The sequence below is a fragment of the Lepidothrix coronata genome, unplaced genomic scaffold (assembly GCF_001604755.1).
Source record: "Lepidothrix coronata isolate B3197 unplaced genomic scaffold, Lepidothrix_coronata-1.0 Scaffold111, whole genome shotgun sequence".
Lineage (NCBI taxonomy): Eukaryota > Metazoa > Chordata > Aves > Passeriformes > Pipridae > Lepidothrix > Lepidothrix coronata.
In genome coordinates, this window is record NW_016690291.1 from 2488477 (window position 1) to 2507856 (window position 19380).

Consider the following 19380-nt stretch of genomic DNA (forward strand, 5'->3'; position numbering starts at 1 on the left):
TTTACCAAGTGTCTATCAGAATTTATGCAGCAATCACATAGCTGTGCCTGTCACAGTAATTCTTTGGAAGTCTCACAACTAGTTGGTGTTGCTGGTGTCATCTCAAATGAACGTAATCATCTGAGACAGAATCAGAAATACACTAATTGGATAGTAAATTCGCAACAATATTCACTTTTTATAGGATTGCTACAGTCTTTACAAACATCAAAAGTGGCAAACCATCTTTTACTGACCAGCTGGTGGTTAAGATCTGACTCCCGTTTGAACAAAATCTTCCTTGTCCACGAGGGTACCAAAGCAAACAGCGAATGGCTCCACTGGTTGTCCGAGGCTGCAGAAGTCAAGGGCTGGTGAGGGGCTTTGTTTGCCCACATGGCCAGAGGGAAGGGCCCTGATGAAAACCAAGGCAACACTCAGCATTAGGGCTAAAGCTGGCTCCTGTGCAGCAGCCATTTGGTGCAGATTCCAGCCAGGGATGGGGCTCATGGTACCTGACTGTGCATGCAGTGACCAGCACTTAAAGCACTCAAAATCATTAGAGACAACAGAGATTGAGGCCAGACAGGAAACAGATGGGATTTGCCCCTCAAAATCCAGCAGAAGTTAAAACAAAGCTCTTTCCTGCCATGGGAACACCCATATACCCCACAGAAAACTCCTTGCCATTTAAATGTAAAGTGTCTAATGCATGAATCAAAAGGTTTCAGACTTAAATCAACTCTTAATATTTTCAATACAAAGAAATTTTCAGCAAAGCATAAATAATTGAAACACTCTACAACGTGAGAGGCCTCAGTGCTAAAGGTGTTCTGCTTCAAAGATACAGTCTGCCAATTAAGCATTGACTATGCCAATACATATTCAGAATTGAAATACTTCTCTGTTGAGAAGTACATTTCAGTTGAAGTGCCATCAAATCAAATGCTCCTCAATTTAGTAATCAGTAATATAAGTGCTACCTTATACTCTTAAATTTTTATGAAAAATTAGTCAATGATATCACAGAAAATAACTGGCATAGTTTTGAAATCATATCACTTTGATCTACTAAAGTAAAAGCACCCATGACATCAATAAAAGGAGATTATACTAAAAATTGATAATTTAATATGATAAATTGTCAAAAGGTAAAGCTGCTGAATTAAGATAAAAATGTCATGAAGATTTCAAAATTATAGCTATCTGTCTGTGTTTACAGAAGACACTTTTTTACTATTTACATAATCATTTTCATTTATTACTTATTTTTAAATCTCATATTTTAATCATCAGCAATATACATTAACATGAACAAAAACTCTCATTGAAAAGCAAATATTTTTGTCAAATTACTTTTTTCTATTAAAAGACTACTATATAGTAATGAAATATGAAAAGCTGAAGACATTAAAATCTCATTAATATGAGAAGCAGCATTTTTTTGAAAAGCCCCTGCTTTCTTGGAAGAACAATATAGAGAAATACTATTAGCTGCAAATAGAAAAGGTATGCACAGAGCATTCAGAATTGGACCCTTAAAAGGAGTCCTTAAGTCATTGATGCCCATGAATCACTGAAAATAGTTCTGTTAACATAAGGAATGAGATGCAATCCTGTTGCTCACAGAGCCCTGGTGGACAGCGCACCTTGGGGAGCCTCCCTGTCCTCCCACGCTGGAATAGTTTGGTTTTCATCTGGGAGGGAGTAGTTTATATTGGAAAAAATTGTGGATATATGGGCTAGGGAAAGCTAGTGTTTATATTTTATGATCAGTTTTAATTCACTTCTCTAAGTTTTATTTAAACCACTGTTAAACAATGCCACAGACTTGGTGTAATTTAGGGACTGTAAAAATAACATGGCAAACTCAGTGAGAACAAGACTATGTCTAATTACAATACCAAATGCCTGTGTATATTTGGGATTGGAATTTTTTCAGCATAGTCACACATGGCATACTTCTATTTCAAGACTAAGCAAAAGCCCAAATCACTCAGGATGACACTAGGGCTGAATTATAAGTGCAGTACAGACCTGCTAGCTACCAATCTGAGCCCACCTGGCCATGGCACTCTCGAGTAGATACAAGTATCATACTATATCCTACTTCCAATGGCTCTAGACCTGTTTCTGACTACTGAATCAAGCCCCTTTGCAGGTTTGTATAGATATTTCCAAACACTGAAAAAGAATAATTTCTTATATGCTGTGTCATATATTATTGCAGTTGCCACCCCATTCCTATGAAGGTGGAGCAAAAATTTTTTTGTTCTTGCCAGACTACAGGAAATGCACTTTCCTTTACAGTAAACAGAAAACCTGAATGACATGGAGATTCTTTGTAGGGCTTTGAAAGAATTAGAAGTCAAAATGGCAAAATGTATGAACTGGGTTGAGCAACTACTACCTTTAAAGTGCTTCTTGATCAGCAGATCATTTCCTTCTGAATTTTGGATGAGGGCAGTCAGCCAACAGGAAGTGGGTAATTGCTTCATAAAATATCTTTTGTTCTTGTGTCCTATGTAGTATAACATCTCCATCAGCACACTCAACTGCACTTCTCATGTGACAGCAAATCCTGATACTCCCCCTCTGGAGGGTATCAAATCCACAGTAATCAATTTAATTAACTGATCATGTTCCTTGACTCTGAATAAATCTCTGGATTACTAATTACACAGATGAGTTTGTTTTCAAGTTGTGCTTTGTCATCATTTACAATTCCAAGATAATGTACCCAACTCCCAGCAGAAGTCTCCAGGCATGTTATTTGGCTGCTCCATCATCAGTAATTGGAGACTGGGGATTTTGTGGGTTTTTAACATTATCTTAAGCAGCCTCAACTGATGACGATGACAAGGATGTTTCTGCAAATCCACTTGTATCTTCCCAGCACTCAGTGGAAGGTTTTGCTTAAACAGATTTAACCAATATGACACGTGTCCATACAGCAACATGTGCCCCTGCCTTTATCCAGAATTTTTCTCATCCTTCCTATTAATTTTTAATAATATAGTCTGTAATACCCTGGTTTCCCTGTCAATCAAATAAAATAACTTTTTCCTGATCCCCCCATATTTTAAGTGTCACTAGAACAGATGACCTATAAGAACATAACTGCTTTTTCACATAATTTGCTGCATACTCTTAATATCAAGAAAATATAATTGTATTTATCAATTCACCTGCTGCATCTTTTCAGGTAATTTCCTAGATGGATTGTAAATGGCTGATGACTCTTGAAAAACTGGCACTGAATATTTGAGAAAGGACAGTACAGGCAAAACACATTCTGTGGTTTTCACATATACTCTAGATTTCCGTTCTGGATTTTTTGGGTTTTTTTAACAAATAATTCATCTGAGCTTGGAAAATACTAACACTCGACTAAGAAGCAATGAGCTGTTTTTTGGATACCACCCTGCTAAGAAGTGCAAATAGTTTCCATGGTGCCATTGTCAGTGCCCCTTCAGAAGTGCATCCCAATTCTGACAGTGACTCTGAGGTCTCCTTGTTCCTTCCACTCTTTTCTTCTTACAGCTTCAATCTTTGCCATTTTCCTGGCTGTTTTCAGAAAAGCCATTACCAGGGCTGCATGGTCTTCACTTTCATTAGTTTCTAAATGGAAACTATTCCTATGCCTTTTAGAAAGAAAAACTGCAAAGCAGGGGAACAGTTTCAGCTTTACACACAGCCCAAACAGCCCCCTTTTAGTTGGGCTTGCCAAGCTCCCACCAGGCATTCCCAGACTACAGTGCCTCAGGCCAAAACGTTTCCCAGCAAGCAAACTAGCAGAGCATGAGGCTCAACCTGAGACTTTCCTGCAAACATCTCTAAAGATGCCAAGTGAAAAAGTTCATCAAAGAAAGGCATTAGTTTCACTCTCTTTTGAGATGTGAGACAATATTACCACCTTTAAGAAGAAATTTTGTTTTGTTTTTCTTAATTAAAAATTCCACATTTTTACAATGTACTATCAAGTTGTTAAATATTTTATCTTTCTTCTAATTAGCACATTAGTAAAATGTTTTCCCATGATTTAATCCTACATAAACCCAATATAAACAGATATGCCAGAACCCTGTCTTAAACTGCATATTCCTAGCTAATTACTAGTACTGCTGGGTCAACTTTGTATTGAATTACAAAATGAAAACATGAAAATAAATATTAATATAGATGAAACAGCTGGAAGATTGGTGCAACATTTTACTACTCATGTTACTGTAGCATTCATTCAGTCCCACATATGTGCAGTGCCACCACCATGTGAAATGACAAATGCACAGTTGATCACAACAGTCTCTGCTATTTAATGCTCAATTTTCTTTGCTGTTCTCCCTAAGTAGTCATTTGCACAATAGCTTTGTGCACTATTGCTTTGGGTGGTGACCTCTTGCTATTTTTGGCATCCAGCAGCCACACTCAAGGCACAGGCAATAGGCCTGGGAAGGAGAGCTCCCCAATGCGAGCTCTCACTGCACTTGCTTGGTGCTCAGGGAGCGCAAATAGTGAGGATCAGACCTGGTACAGAACACACCTACTGCATGGACAATGCAGCAACAGTGTGTCTGTGTTCACACAGACCGAGGGTAGAAGGATGGGTGTCCAAGAAAAGAAATTGTTTGTGGTCACTATACTGTCCTTCACTATGAAATTGGTTCTGTGTAAGGACACGGACCTGTCACAACACAAGCCTTTAACGCTGAACTAAACAGGCTGAGTCCTTAACATGTTTGTGGCACAGACAGCCTGTCATCAGAAGGGTAGGTATAACATCATGATAGAAGTTAAGGTGAAGGTTATTCTTGGCTATGGCAATTAAATAGGATGATACGATGGAAAATTAAAATAGTCTTACAATAGGTTTGCAGCAAAGACTCCAGTATGTCCTTAAGACTCCTGGTACCTTTACAGCCCATCCTAATCTGCCAAATTATAGTAAAACAGTGAAGATTCTGACAGTTCATGAAATGTCAGATTCAGAATTAAAAATTCAGAATTAAAAATTACCTGACACTGAGAGGAAAAAAAGCAATATAACTAAGACATTAATTCTAATTCATAGTTCTCAAGGGCTGAATATTTCAATTCAGATTCCACAGTCTCATTTGCTTTCCAACACCACAAATTATCAGCAAAACTCTGAACAACCTTGCTTTATTTCAGTGGAGAAGAAAGGAGTTAAATATACTTGCTTACTGTATTTTTTTTGTTGTTGTTCTAAATTACTCCTGTCTTGAAAACCATCGAGGATATAAGATCCAATTTGAAGTCCTTTCAATTACACACAACAATGAACAAGCAAAGGTAGCAATTTACCGGATTTCAGTTTTGAATGTTGCCATTAGCTTTTCTTGTTACAATGTCAAAGGAACTATGGGCATCAACAAGATAAAACAAATCTACTTTCCAGGTTTTGAATAAGTCAGAGCAGACTCAAACATAACTCTCAAAAATCTATTTTGTTCCCCTATCACGGGAATATTCCGGGATTGTTTTTCTCATCTTATCCAGAAACAACTTGAAAAAGCTTCCAACAGTAACACTGAGATCAGTGTGCTGTCACAAACCATTTTACACTTCAGCACACTGCCAATTTCAATGACAAAAGTTTTATGCAGAAGTTCCCATCTCTGCTTTCATCGAGAACTTCTTCAGCAAAAAGTAAAGAGTCTAGAACTCTGACTAGGTAAGTCACTACAAGCTTAGCTTAAAAAATCATGTTTATGAATGGGAAAATTCTCCATTATAAAATCAAGCACATAATTCAGTGTTTATAGCAACCCCTCATTTAACATATATATTTACCTACTGTTCTTCTGACATTTAAAACTGCACACATTGCCTCTCTCAGTGGATGGGTTTGCAACCCATCAGAAAGCAAGATGCATACAGCAAAGATGACATTGAATAAATACTGGAGAAAAAAAAAACCAAAACAAGAAACCTCAACAAATCTGAATTATCTGCTTTCGTATTTAAATTAATAAATTCATTTGTGAATTAGCCATGGCACAGGGCAAAGAAATTAGAGGTATCTCACTAGATGACTGCTTCAAATTCTTGTGTAATTTCTTGGCAAGTACATGCCATGAAATCATCTCTTGGGGAACTGTGGCAATGAGGAGGTTTATTTCAGACACTGTGTTGCTCTGTTAATGTGCTATATGAGAATGTTGTAACCTTTCAGGGTGCTCATCTCTACCACACCTGAGTGAGGTAGAACTCTATTTACAGTACACATATGAAGAAAAGAAAGACCAGAGACTCAGAGAAACCAACTGATTTGTTCAAATTTACACAAAGAGCCTGTGGCAGTCAGCCTTCAGATGAAGCTACTCCAAGCTGTAAGGGACTTCTCTAAGTATTAGAGCGCCCTATTTCAATCAGATTAGGCAACCACCACTGGAGATGCTCAATGTACCTGAGATCACTGACAAAAATACTTGATATCCACTGTAAAGAGTATTAGCATCCCAGCAATACTTCTAGCCCCACTATGTCAATAAGACTTTAACAACTTGGTCCAGGACAAAGTGTATTAGTTATTGTAATTGCAGAGGTCTTTGAAAACAGCTTCAAAAGTAGGTATTGCAACAGCGTTAATAAACGCACAAAGGTTAAGTTTGCTTCTGAAAAGGAACAAGGTCTCAATCAGCTTTAAGTAATATGGGTTTTTCACAACCCAGGGAAAGCTGGACATCAGAGGGTGCTCCCCTACACCATTACATTCCAAGAGGAAAAATGGCTCCTCCCGAAAATTATTCAGAGCAGGGTACAAACTAAGGTCTTCTCACAGGGGCTTTATCCTAGATCAGCTGTACAGGGAACCTAGAGCACCTTTCTTCCTACTTCTGAGCAAACACTTCTCTGTGACTCAAGATCAAGAGTCCCACTGATGACAGCAGGCCACCAGGGCACAGTTCCAGTCCCCTGCTCACTTTCACAACCATGCCCTGTGAGTCCTGGGACTCCCACAATGCTGAAAAGAGAGATGAAACAGTTACATACCTGCCATTCCTAGGCATCCCATTTCTTTCTGAAGCCACAGATTATCTTTAACAACCTAGAAGAGAGCAATTATAAAAAATAACTTTTCATAAATGCCTATTATTAAACTTTTATGCTGAATTTATGCTTCACAGTTACACAGAACCCCATCTCACAAAGCCTCGTGTTTCATGAAATTAACTACCAAAAGAGACACAACTCGGCTGGAGAGGTCTCCCACGGCTTGTAAAGCAGTACAAGGCTCTGCTGCCCAGTGTGGTTATGCCCAGTTGGGGCTCAAATTTTACTTACACGTCACATTATCAGGCTGAGTCTCTGCACTACCGTGGAGCCCAAGGGTTTGCTATTAGCGTGCTCTTATTAAATAATCTTTCTTTGCCATTTTCAAAGGCATATTTGAGGAAATGTGATCACTAGGAGTCAGCAGGAATGTGTCCATATTAGATGATCAAGTCGACTGACATTACACTCATTTTTCCTCTGGAGCACTAGACGGAGCCTTTCAAAGGGACCACACGCTAAAAACTGCAGCTCGTGAGGCAATTTGTGCCAGCCTCCTGCCTGAGCCTGGACAGCAGAGATGGCCACGGAAATCACAGCTCTAAAACATCAGTAAAAGAAACTGGGGCTTATAAGGATTCTTACTGCCCAGTGTTTTGATCACGGTGTAGTAGTCATACAAGCAAGTTTTCATTTAACAAAAATGCTTCCTTGCAGGAGATAAGACAGAGTTCGGAATGTCGGCTGATTAGCAAAGACCCAACTCTGCCAAGTGACGTGACCGCACTTGCTGGTTCTGTTTGCTACCAAGCACTGCGTGAGAGTAATGTTACGTACTGACTTGTGTCAACACCACTGTTACAGTACAGCAAGTTAGGGGCAATTGTCTTTTTTGGCTGCTCAGGGAAGCCATCACTTTGCTTATTGCTAGAGTTGTAACTTTAGTTACCTGGTACGAAAACATTTCTCACTTCACAAAGGGCACTTGCTCTCAACATAACAGAAAATGCAAGGTATCTCACAAATTTGGATTTACCAGAAGCCCTGGGTTTTAAGTGGACACTGCTCTGGAAAACATGTCCCAGATCAGAGGCAACTCTTGCAGAGGAGAAAGAGACACAGAAACAAACCCGAAGAGGTACATGCAGGACGCTCTGAGCAGTCCCGGGACTCAGCTCTGGGAGATTCCAGGCACTTTTCACTAGAGGCTATTTCCAAATACCTTATACTGTTCTCTGTGCACTCCAGAATTCTTGTACACAAGTGGAGTTATGGTAAAATTCTCTAATGCCATTATTGATTTCTTTTCATTGGTTAAACAGTCTGTATGCCCATGAATTTTAGCAGCCAAGCATCTCAAGAGCATAGAAAGAGCAGGAAACTCCAGTGGCAAGCTTAAACAAAAAATTGTGTGGTGGATAGATATATATCTATACATACGCATTTCCATATATGAGTACGGATATGCAGAACAGAAATCACATTAAAAGGGGATCAACCTTTGCCAGATATTTCTAGAGCAGTCTACAGCTCTATCTGCATTAAGAAAATGTTTTTCAGTACACTGAAGTGATGTAATGACATCAGTTTAAAACACTGATGAAAATATAAAACACGAACACAAAGGTCTTTTACATTAAATGAAATCTTGTTTCTAAATATAAACACCAAATATTATTCTTATGCATTATGTCAGTATATGAATGTGAGTGTTAAGTATCAACAGTTACATTGTAAATGAGCCTGTAACAAAAGCAGACAGTTGTCTAAGCATGCATAAAGACACGCAGAAAATGTGGCTTTCTAGCTGACAAGCTTTATTTCCTACTTCCTAGGAAATCAGTGCACAAATGGCTCCCAAGTTCCACAGGCTCCAGGCATTCATTCCTGTTTGGTTTTACAATAGCTGAAGCACAAAAATCTATGGTGTTTGTATGTCCATGTGGATCAACCACAAATCACATAAGAGCACTCCTTGTTTTCCATTCTGTCATATCTGACATTCAGTTCTCAGTAGTCTGCACTAGAAAATATAGCCTGGATATTCAGCAGAAGTCTTCCACTCTGTTGCAGAGTGTGTCCATAAAACCAGAGGGCACCACGAGGGGCTCTGCATTGGCAAACAGTGCCAATTCCATGGGCCAGATCATGCTTCAAAAGTAATTAATTTAATGCAGTAATACTGTGACAGACATATACAGACATATTCTCAAGTTCTACATTAATTTATTCTTCTTGTAGAATAACTTTGCATATTGTTTGTTTTCATTTTCCTGCAATACTACTTTCTGTTGATTAGTCTTTCTTTAATCTCACCACAGACTATCATCTGTGACTCTCTCTACCCCCCCATTGTGCACAGCCTCAGGAATTCTCCACATGGGCAAAAGAACACTATGTTGACATGTTTTGAGATGGCTTGACAAACACAAACCAGGTAAGGAGAAAGAATGACACATAGAAGCCGCATCCTAAAAGCCACTGGCGTTCCTCATAGGGAGATGATACTAGTGGGCAGGGCTGCTGTGACTAGATAAACACCAAGGGCCTCTGCTCAGAATTACAGCAAAGCACAGGCACAGAATGACAGAACTCTTAGGGTAGGAATGGACCTCTGGAGATCATCCAGTCCAACCTCCCTGCCAAGGCACAGTCACCTAGAGCAGGTTACACCAGGTGGGTTTGGAATGTCTCCAGAGAGGGAGACTCCAAGACCTCCCTGGGCAGTCTGTTCCAGTGCTCTGCCACCCTCAATGTAAAGAAGTTCTTCCTCATGTTGAGGTGAAACTTCTTGTGTTTTAGTTTGTGGCCATTGCTCCTCATCCTATCGCTGGGCACCTCCAAAAAGAGTCTGGCACCATCCTCTTGGCACCCGCCTTTGAGGTATTGACATGCAATAATGAGTCTCCCTATCAGTCTTCTCTTCTCTGCAGGCCCAGCAGGCCCAGCTCCCGCAGTCTCTCTTAGTAAGAGAGATGCTCCAGCCCCCTACTCATGTTTGTGGCCCTCTGCTGGACCTTCTCCAGCAGCTCCTTGTCTTTCTCGTAGTGAGGAGTCCAGACCCTGTCGGCTGCCCCACCAGGCCGACTCCAGGCAGCTTTTCGGGCCGCTGTCCTCAGCTCAAGTGTTTGGGAAGCGGCCTCTGCTCCGCCGGACACGTTCCCCGAGCACACCCTCGGCGTGCCCTCACACGGGGCCTCCCCTTCCCGGGGCCCGCGTTCCCTCCCCGCCAAGGGGCCGCTCCGCCGCCCGCGGGCACAGCGCGGGCACAGCGCTTACCGCCGTCCGACCGCGGGGCTCCCGGCGCGGGCCCCGCCCGGCGGCCGCTGCCAGGGGCTGAGCGGGCACTGAGGGGCCGCCGGGGAGCATCGCCAGCAGCAGCCCGGCCAGCGGCCACCGCATGGCAGCGGGCGGACCGTCGCCGCGGACACTTCCCAGGCGCTGCCCCCGAGCCAGGCCGGGCCTCAGCCGCCGCATCCACCCGCCATCGGTCTCCTCCCACCGCGGCGAAGGCGGGGGGCGGGCGGTGGAGGGCCCCGAGCGGCGGGACCTCCCCTCGCCCCGCTACGGGCCGGGCCGGGCGCGGTGCTATGGCGGCGGCCGGGGGCTGCCTGCGGGCTGTGGGGCTGCAGTTCTGGGCGGGCTCGCTGCCGGCGCTGCCCGCCCTGCTGGCCCCCGCCGTGCTGCTGGGGCTGCTGCTGGGCGCCGCCGCCGCCGCCCTGCTCTGCCGCTGCGCGCTCGGGCCGCGCCGGCGGGCACAGGTACGCGGGGCCCGCGGGAGGGGGCGCGGGCCGGAGTCGGGGCGAACGCCTTGGGAGGATCAGGAGTGATTTGTGAAGGTTTGAAGGGCGGGAGGCGCCGCCGGCCGGCTCTGCCCGCTGCATGGGACGGGAGGGGCTGTCCGAGCTGCGCCCGGTGCTCCGGGGAGCGCCTCGGTAGATGCGGAGCTCCGTAATTCTTGACACACCTGCACTGGAAAGAGTTTTACTATTCGTTGTAAAACAAACGGGCTGACTCAAAAAGGAGGCCAGTGTAAGTGTTGACGCGTTCTGAGTGTTGCCCCGCTGGCCTGTATCTCCGTCACAGGTGACCCACAAGTTGCCTCTCGCAGCCATCGCTTCGTGCACCAGGCTGTGTTGCTTTTGGGGGTAATGGAAGATGTACCCGGGTTGCAGAAGCTTTGTGAGATAATTGAAAACAAACACTAATTCCCACCCTAAACCAGTAATCTTGTTTTGAAAGCGTTTTACTGCCTTTTCCAAGGTTCCTTTTACACACAGCACGGAGTATTAGTACTAACCCACAGCAATAACTTTGCACTGAGGGTACACCTTGGATACCTAAGAAATAAGGGAGCCCTAACATAGCTGATGGTTTGTTTAAAGCCAGATCAGCAGAGTTTTCTGAAGCATGTGATTTTGTTAATAACATACTTGCTTTTCTAAAGTTTTAAGTAATGTGGTGGATGGTTCGTGTTGCTTTATTACATAAAATGTTTGTTTGGACCCTAAGATTGCAGTGGCAGCCCACACCCACAGAACCACTACTGGGCAGATATATTTTCTGAGAGTTGTTATTGATTTATGCTTCTTTCTCCCATCAGATTTAGTCCCAGCTCATGGTGGATTGACTGGATGTAGCAATGGTTGGCGCTGACATAGCTCAGAAATTCTGAGCCCTGCAGAGGGTTCAGCAGTAGATGGTCTGGACTGGCTTGGTTTTTCACCACACCTTTTTTTGAGCTGTAGCCGCTCCGCTGCGTGTGTATTTGCTAGTGTTGATCATCATTAAACATGACATAGGAGACAAATTCTCTTGCTCCCAACTGCTTTTAAGTTGGAGGTTTGAAACTCTGTTTGAAGCCATACTTTAGCCTACTAATGGAGGCACTTCAAATGCTGGATCAATGCATCCTGTGTGAGTGCAAGCCTCTCTGATTCAATTGCTCATTTTCCCTGCCTTAATAGATGTATCTTTATTGTACTGCCACTACCAACTCAAATGCAGCCCTGTACGATTTTATCCTTTATGTCATATATGTCAATAGGGAATAGAAGCTGTCAGTTTTCTCTGGCCTGGATCTTCAGATGCATTTAGATGTTTAAATGCCATTAAAATCGATGCTTCTACTGTAAGAGTGTTATTTATTTTGAAAGAAAAATAAACTGCCTGCTGGTGCACACAGAGCACATTTCAGGGTGGGCAGGTTGTATCCAGTGGGTGTGATTTCCCAAATTGAACAGGGTTACCTTAGGACGTTCCTTCTTCACACTGTCTGCCCCACCGATGCTGTATAGCAGGTACTGAAATGCCCATATTGCAGCCTTCTGTATCCAAAGTAGAAGCAGGGATAGCTTGCCTGACTATGCCATGTTTCATCCCAAGCAGCTGAATTATCCTTAGAGTGGGAGCAGGGCAAGTACCTGGAGTCCACAGCAGCTTTAAGCACCACAATAAGCCACCAACATTTGTCACTCAGCCCCAGTTAATCACTATTTTATAGATCTCAGCCTTAATCTGTGGGACTTGGATGCATGCAGTTAAGTGCCTTATTGGTTTGTTGATCTGCGCACAGGATGCACTGGGATACTTTTAAGAAGAAACCTTACCATGATAACAAATAACTTAAAAGGTTGCTGAGGGAGACTGTAGCTGTTCTTTTGTCATAAGGAGATTTTTAGGAACCAGCATCTGCAGTTCACCACATCTTAGAGGCTAACCCAAGAATATAATTCTGAATTATTGCACAGTCTAAATTCCAGAGAGGTGATAGAGGCAAGTCATAAGGAATTAAATGTATTCAAAGGCTGGGCTGTTCCCTGTATTCTGACAAAATGATCTACTTTACATACCAAGTGGCCAAATAATTCAAGGAGAATCTTTCTGTAAGACAGTGACATGCACAGTAGCTGCAGCTGTATCATTAGGCTACATCAAAAAGCAGTCAGTGGATTTAAAACCTGGAAAATAATTTAAAAAGTAATCATGGCTGCCATCTTTTCCTTCACTAAAAATAGTCCTTCCAATGCTGTGTTTGGAGGCATTGACCAACATTAGTATTATTTTTTGATTTATATAGTGCATAGGGAGGATCATGTGTAGCAGGAGGTTTAACTCCCAGACAGTCTGTATCCCTACCAATGGCTTTCTGTGTTTGTTTGGGAAGTGAGGGCAGTGACACAGGCTGCGTTTTTGGGAAGGAAGATGATGAATGTTTTCTGATGATTATTTCTTCCTGACAGGAACTTTCTCACACGTAAAACTTCATTTAGGAAGTTTTTCTCATAGCAGGGGAGCAAAAATACTTGTTGTCTTCATTGCTGACAATTATAGACAATCTTAGTTAACTTGCTTTAATTTAGATGTTTGAGCTCAGACCGTGAGGTTGACTCCACAGTCTGTAGTAAGACATTTTGAGAGCAGATGGATTGAGTTGACATGTTTACAGCCTCTGAAAACTTTTCATATTAAAGTTCTACTTCTGGAATGAAAAATTACGAAGTTCATTAATTATTCCTTCCTGAATATGTAAAATTTTCATTTTTATATTGTATTTTTCAAAAATTTTCAACTAATACTGAAATGATTTTCACAGTGGAGATATTAATGTATCCAGGCTGCTGTCAAAGATGTTTCCAATGGATCTGCATGATCTCAGTGTTACATTTTATGTATTTTCTCTTGGAATTTCAGAAAGATGATTCCCAGAGACTTCTGGAAAGCTTCAACTCTGATGAAAAAGAACACACATTTGCAAAACATAGAGCAGAACCCTATACATCAAAAGAGGAAATGGTCCTGGAGGTAAAGCTTTGCTCTTGGTGGTGGATGTCCATTTTGCTGCATGTGGCAATGAGCACATTCAGGGCCTGATCCAAACTCCTTTAATTTTAGTGGGTTTGGAGTTGAGACTTTAAAAAGTGTTCAGAAAAAAGCATAAGATGGAGACCGGGAGTTGATCGCTGCTTATGAATGCAACCATTTAAAGCACTCATTCACCTTTATGGATTCCATTTCACCTGGGGGACTCTTTGGATATTTTAATCAAGATCCTGAGTTCTTTTTGCACAGAGGCTTCTTTGGTTTTGTCTGTATGTCATCCTTAGTTTCAAAAAGCTGATGGAATAAATTACCACTATTGACATAAGAAAAAGTTCTTAAGTACTGGAATCAGTGCCAGTAGTTAATAGTGGATTCTTTCCTGGATGAAGAACTCTAAAGAAACTTTTGCAGTAACAAAGTAATCCAAGTACTGAAAGACCACTGTGGTAAGCTGGGATTCATGGACAATTGGAGAAACAATTTGTGAAGAAAAGTAGTAGAAGGTATAAACTTTACCCACCCTCGATGAAAAAATCAAATAACTTTTTTTTTTTAATAATCTCAAAATAACTGGAGAACCAGTCCTACCATGTAGTTGTTAGATCACTACCTTTGACCCAGAGGTGATTCCACTGCTCTTGGCAAAGTTAAAAGTTGTGGGTTTTTTTTAAAAATGTGCAATTCAGCTAACTCAGTCTATTATACATACATTAAATACATGCAGAAAATGTCAGTTAAAGCCAGCGAGTCTGCTGCTTAGCTTGTAACAAAAACTGATTTCAGAACAAAGAGGAGATAGATATTATTGTTAACATTTTACTGTTGGTTTAAATCCTGACAGGTAATTAATCTTCATTGCAGTTTTGTGATCAGGAATGATAACAAACCATGGTTGGTCATTTTGCTTGAGTTAAAGTACAGCATAAAAAGTGAGCAAATTCTCTTTTGGAGTGTAAATCCTGTGGGAGAACTTACGCAATTATACATCTTTATGCATATTATCAGTGCTTTTGAAATGGGATCACAGTCTTTTAAAGATGATCATTCCCAACTACATCCATTTCCCAAACATGTTAACTCATTTATAACACATTAAGAAATAACCTTGTTATTTGTGGGACTTTCTCCCACCTATTTGTCTTAACTACTGAAGTTACATATTTTTTTTGTCTATTCATTTGTTCTAATTTTCAGAGGCTTTTGCTGTTACTAGCATCAAATTGACACTTCATTAAGAAGCATAGATGGAAAATGCTTTTAATTAAGTTAGAGTACTTCAGAAAAACAGATATTTTCATTCAGAGACCTTCCACATTGCAATAATATTATAATTACTGTATTATAATAACTGTGTGTTATTTATGCCTGCTGAGAAGCAGGATGTATTAGTTCTAGCACTCTACAATATGGCTTTTCCAGCTTTGGTCTGGCTGCTCTGCCTTCAACCACCACAGAGCAATAGCTCTGTCAGCTCCTGTCCCTGAGTATGTTCTGCAACACTGAGACTGCTCAGTGTGAACAAGTCTTTTACATGCTGCCCTCATGCTTTTGAATGTATCAGTAAATCCAAAAATTTCTGGAAATAAGTGAAATGGAGATGAAAAGGTGCAATGATAAAAATTTAATGAATTATATAGTTTGTTTTCTCTCTTCCCATTTCTATTTTTATACTCTATTAGCGCTTTGATGTTTCCTAGAAAAAGCCATATAGAGAAAATTATGTTTTGACAAATCAGATTCTTTCATTTCATTTGAAAAAAATAAAAAAAAATAGAATAGGAAATCTCCTAGTGCTTGGATTCACTTTTCTGTTTCTTATAGACAGACTTTTATTAAGCCATACATAACCTCTCAATACAAAGCTGATGATCCCATTGTTCCAGTAGCTAGAAAAAGGGAGTCGCAGAAAGTCAAACTGTGGGGTATAGCAGATTGTATAAAAAGACTATTATCTACAAAAAAAGTTTTGAAAAAACATTGGTATTTTCTCTAGATTTTAGCTAAGGGTTGTACTATAAATGTTCTTCCTGGAGAAAGATGATGACTAGGTTTGCTTAATCTATTGTTTCTTCATTTAAATTGAAAGACAGAATATCTGTGCAGCTTATCCTATTGTTAAGCTAATTTCAGTCTCATGTAAAATCTTTAGTTTTTGCTAAGGGGGGGGTACACAGACATGACACAAAATGAAAATATCATGTGAATACCAGCTATTGCTTATTCTTGCTTTCAGGATTAAAAACATTTTTGTAGCAGTGGTAATGACAAGTGTTCCCTTATCGAGTTTTCATACTCTGAATGAGTCTTAAGAGAAGACTTCTCCTGCCAAAGAAAAAACAATCAATAAGTAGTTATCAATAAGAACTTCTACGTTTTGTAACAAAAAGGGGCATGCAATACTTACAGATACCAGATTTACTGCTGTTCCCAAATGGTTTTCTGTTCTTTTCCATACAGGAAAGGGAGTCTCCTCTGGACAGTAACATCACGGCGTTTGCATTAAAGGCAAAAGTGGTCTATCCCATCAATCAGAAATTTAGGGTAAGGTTTTAGATTCTACTTGTAAAAGTTAATGACAATCATTCTGTATCACAGTAAATTGCAGAGTCAAGTAAAGAACATTGCCAATTTCCTTAATAGGAATCTTTCTTTGTTTATAGTCCATTGACTCAGGATTTATTCTGTAAGGCATCAACTGTTTTCAGCTCCCCCTGAAACCTGCAGTGCTTTACATGGTGTCCAGTCAATTTTCACTGTAGCTAAGAGACTTTTCTGCCCATTAACATTAATGGAAGTTGGATCTGTCCAAGGAGCCTTTAAAAAAACCCCATAAGGATCTGAAAGGAAGAAGGCATACAACAACAGAAGATTGCTTTTCTGGGCAATGCAAAAACCTGTCAGTATGATGAATCTTAATTTATATGGAAACACTTTTGCTGTGTATACTGTTTAATTTTTCTCTTGAAAGCAAACACTGCAAATTGATGAGATGTTTATCTCCTTATTGTGTTGTATTAATTGACCTTGTGAATTTTCTTTGACTTTTAGCCTTTGGCAGATGGCTCATCCAATCCATCTTTGCATGAGAATCCAAAGCAGGCAGTTCTGCCTAATCAGGTTGTGGAGACATCTACATCAGGCAGCCTGGGATCCCTGAGCCAGGGAGACAAAGAGGACTGTAGTTCCTCCACAACAATACATTCCACAACAAGTGATGACAGATTTCAGGCTCGAGCCTTCCTTAAGGTGACCAGCTTCCCTGAAGTGCTGACATGTGAGAGGTAAACAGTAAATTTGCCCTTGTGTTTGGTCATTTCCTAGCATACCCTAGTGGTTTTCAGGACAGTCACTGAAAGTTTGCTGTAAACCTGAGGCTCGGCTTGAATGCATACAGTCACCACATCAAGACAGGGTTGTCTGCTTATAACCCTATAAAAGTGGTTGGGGAGATTAAGGTAATACATTGTGCTGTATGTTGAAATTCAGCTTGTTCTTTATGAAATTTTGGGAATCAGAACTTTGGCCAAAGCTGTCTTGTAAAAGGTATATCCCTGTTAGGATAAGGAGATACTTGGTTACGGTTCCTATGCTGGTTTCACACATGTGGTGCTGTGCTGAGCTGGGCGTGGAGTCCTCTGTGCTGTACAGTGTCCAGTCACACAGCAGGTGCCTTGAGAACACCAAGTGGTCTGTTCTCCCCCTTTTAATGGGAATCACTCATGTCTTACTGTGGGAGATCAGCTCCTTTCTCAGATGTGCCACTGTTGAGCAGGTAGAGCTAACTGAAATGGACTGTCAGCTCTGATTTTCTTTCAGCTGCACCCCTGCATGAACACATGTGTGTCTGTATCCTCGTTAGCAAGGATAAGGATATTTGTGTCACAGGGACTGGGGAAGGTACTGGTGAGGAACACCATTTTCAAAATGTTCACTCTCATTATAGCTGTTTTAATTTAGAGCCACGTACTCCCTTTGTTGTAGCCACTCCTGCCTATGTTTACCTTGCATTTTTCTAAAGGAAACTGCAACTCCAGCTTTGTTAAAAAGTACTACTTTGTTTTGCTTACTTTTGCATACAGAAATTTTATCTGAAAGAGAAGACAATGTAGAAATAAAGTGACTTAACTGCTTTTTTGGGACAGTGGTTTCAGGAGAATTTAGTGGTTAAATGAAACTATTGTTTGATGTTGCCCTTCTGTGTAACCATCATTTGGATTAACTTTTTTAATCTTTGTTTTAGTTTTGATGTTAAGCTCTGCCTTTGCAGTCTACTTTTAAAAGATCTCATGCATCTTGATACTGAACTCAGAAAAGAAAAACATGTGGTAGGTACCTATAACTCATTTATAGCTCTTTGTTTTGAATATCTTAGTTGAATATCAGTTTAGGAAATAGCATAAACAACTGGCTGGCTGGGATGTAGTGTAGCAGAGTTGCATTTCTACATTATTGTCTTTATTTTTTTGTCCTGTTCTGCATATATATGAGTTTCATAAAGGAGTAAAGTATAATGAAATATATTGGTCTGTGAAATACCAATAGAGCAAATATAAAAAATTGGTTTTAAACTTTACTCCAGAGAATAACATACAGCACTGGAGGTTCATAAAGAGAGGCAGTAAATTATTTAAAGATCAGTTTATCATAAGGACAATGCTTGTGTGTTGCAACTCCAGAGACTTCAAGCTTTTTGAATAAAATTTAAAATTCAGTTCAACTGAATCAGTGCCATTGTGATAAGTACAATAGTTGTGATTTTGTAGGACTGAGGCATTAAGGTACTATTTAAACCATAGATAACTACCTACACAAGTCACATTATCCAAAGCTGACAAGAAAAAAGGAGAAAAAAAAAAGAAAGATATACAGTTGAAGCCATAGGATACTCAGGACAATTGTTTTTGGTGACTAGATATGATCAATTATAGAATCATTACTCATACTGAGTTTTAGCTCAGTTAATAGAAGTCTGGACGTAAAGTCTGTAGCTCTCTCCTCCCTTTTTTTCTTGACTTCTGTTTGAATATATTGGTCATTTCTGATATATTTTACTAAAGGCACTGAGAATATTTGAAAGGGTGGGATTTTCTGAACAAATTTCTACGCAATCCAAAGGAGTAAGCATAAAAGTAAACCTGGAAAGCAGTTTCTCTTCTGATGCATTATTCCCATCTCAGTAGATGAGAAAGAGAACTTGCAATCATATTCCAGAAGGAAGTTTAGCTTGACTAGTGAAGGTTGAACTTGATTTCAAAGTTAATCATCAATTTGTAAATGAAGGTAAGGTAGCAACACAGTAATGTAATCACAGAAACACTGATAAAATGAGCATTTAATACACTTTGTGGCCCACTAGAAATCATCACCACAAATGACTTTGACATTTAGCTGAATATTTAAATAGCTTTGTATTTTTGGTAACAGGGAAAAAATAAATCAGTCTAGAGAATAGTTTTTTCTTTTTCCACTCTATTTTCTCTGATTTCAATCAGTTTTTCTTAGCCTCAGTTCTAAGGAAACATATCCTTTCAGTCTTTTCCTGATTTTTTTTTTGTTTTTACA

General features: G+C 40.4%; 2 protein-coding genes across 10 annotated transcripts in view; one reads left to right on the forward strand and one right to left on the reverse strand.

The window, feature by feature from the left end:
• Nucleotides 1-7036, reverse strand: part of EVC2 (EvC ciliary complex subunit 2) — a 76479-nt gene extending 69443 nt beyond the window's left edge. For 5 of the 6 annotated variants that reach the window (XM_017824573.1, XM_017824572.1, XM_017824570.1 and 2 more), the window contains exons 1-2: nt 6997-7036; nt 237-394 (exon numbers count right to left, since the gene is read on the reverse strand). In XM_017824573.1, the coding sequence (XP_017680062.1) occupies nt 237-394; nt 6997-7018 (180 nt within the window). In that variant the 5' untranslated portion in view covers nt 7019-7036. Of the gene's footprint in view, nt 1-236; nt 395-6996 lie in introns of those variants that run through there. The other variant, XM_017824574.1, reaches the window with a different exon arrangement.
• A 3533-nt stretch (nt 7037-10569) lies between these two features.
• EVC (EvC ciliary complex subunit 1) overlaps nt 10570-19380 on the forward strand; it is a 48006-nt gene continuing 39195 nt past the window's right edge. For 3 of the 4 annotated variants that reach the window (XM_017824564.1, XM_017824565.1, XM_017824563.1), the window contains exons 1-5: nt 10570-10757; nt 13690-13800; nt 16276-16359; nt 16867-17099; nt 18059-18143. In XM_017824564.1, the coding sequence (XP_017680053.1) occupies nt 10587-10757; nt 13690-13800; nt 16276-16359; nt 16867-17099; nt 18059-18143 (684 nt within the window). In that variant the 5' untranslated portion in view covers nt 10570-10586. Of the gene's footprint in view, nt 10758-13689; nt 13801-16275; nt 16360-16866; nt 17100-18058; nt 18144-19380 lie in introns of those variants that run through there. The other variant, XM_017824566.1, reaches the window with a different exon arrangement.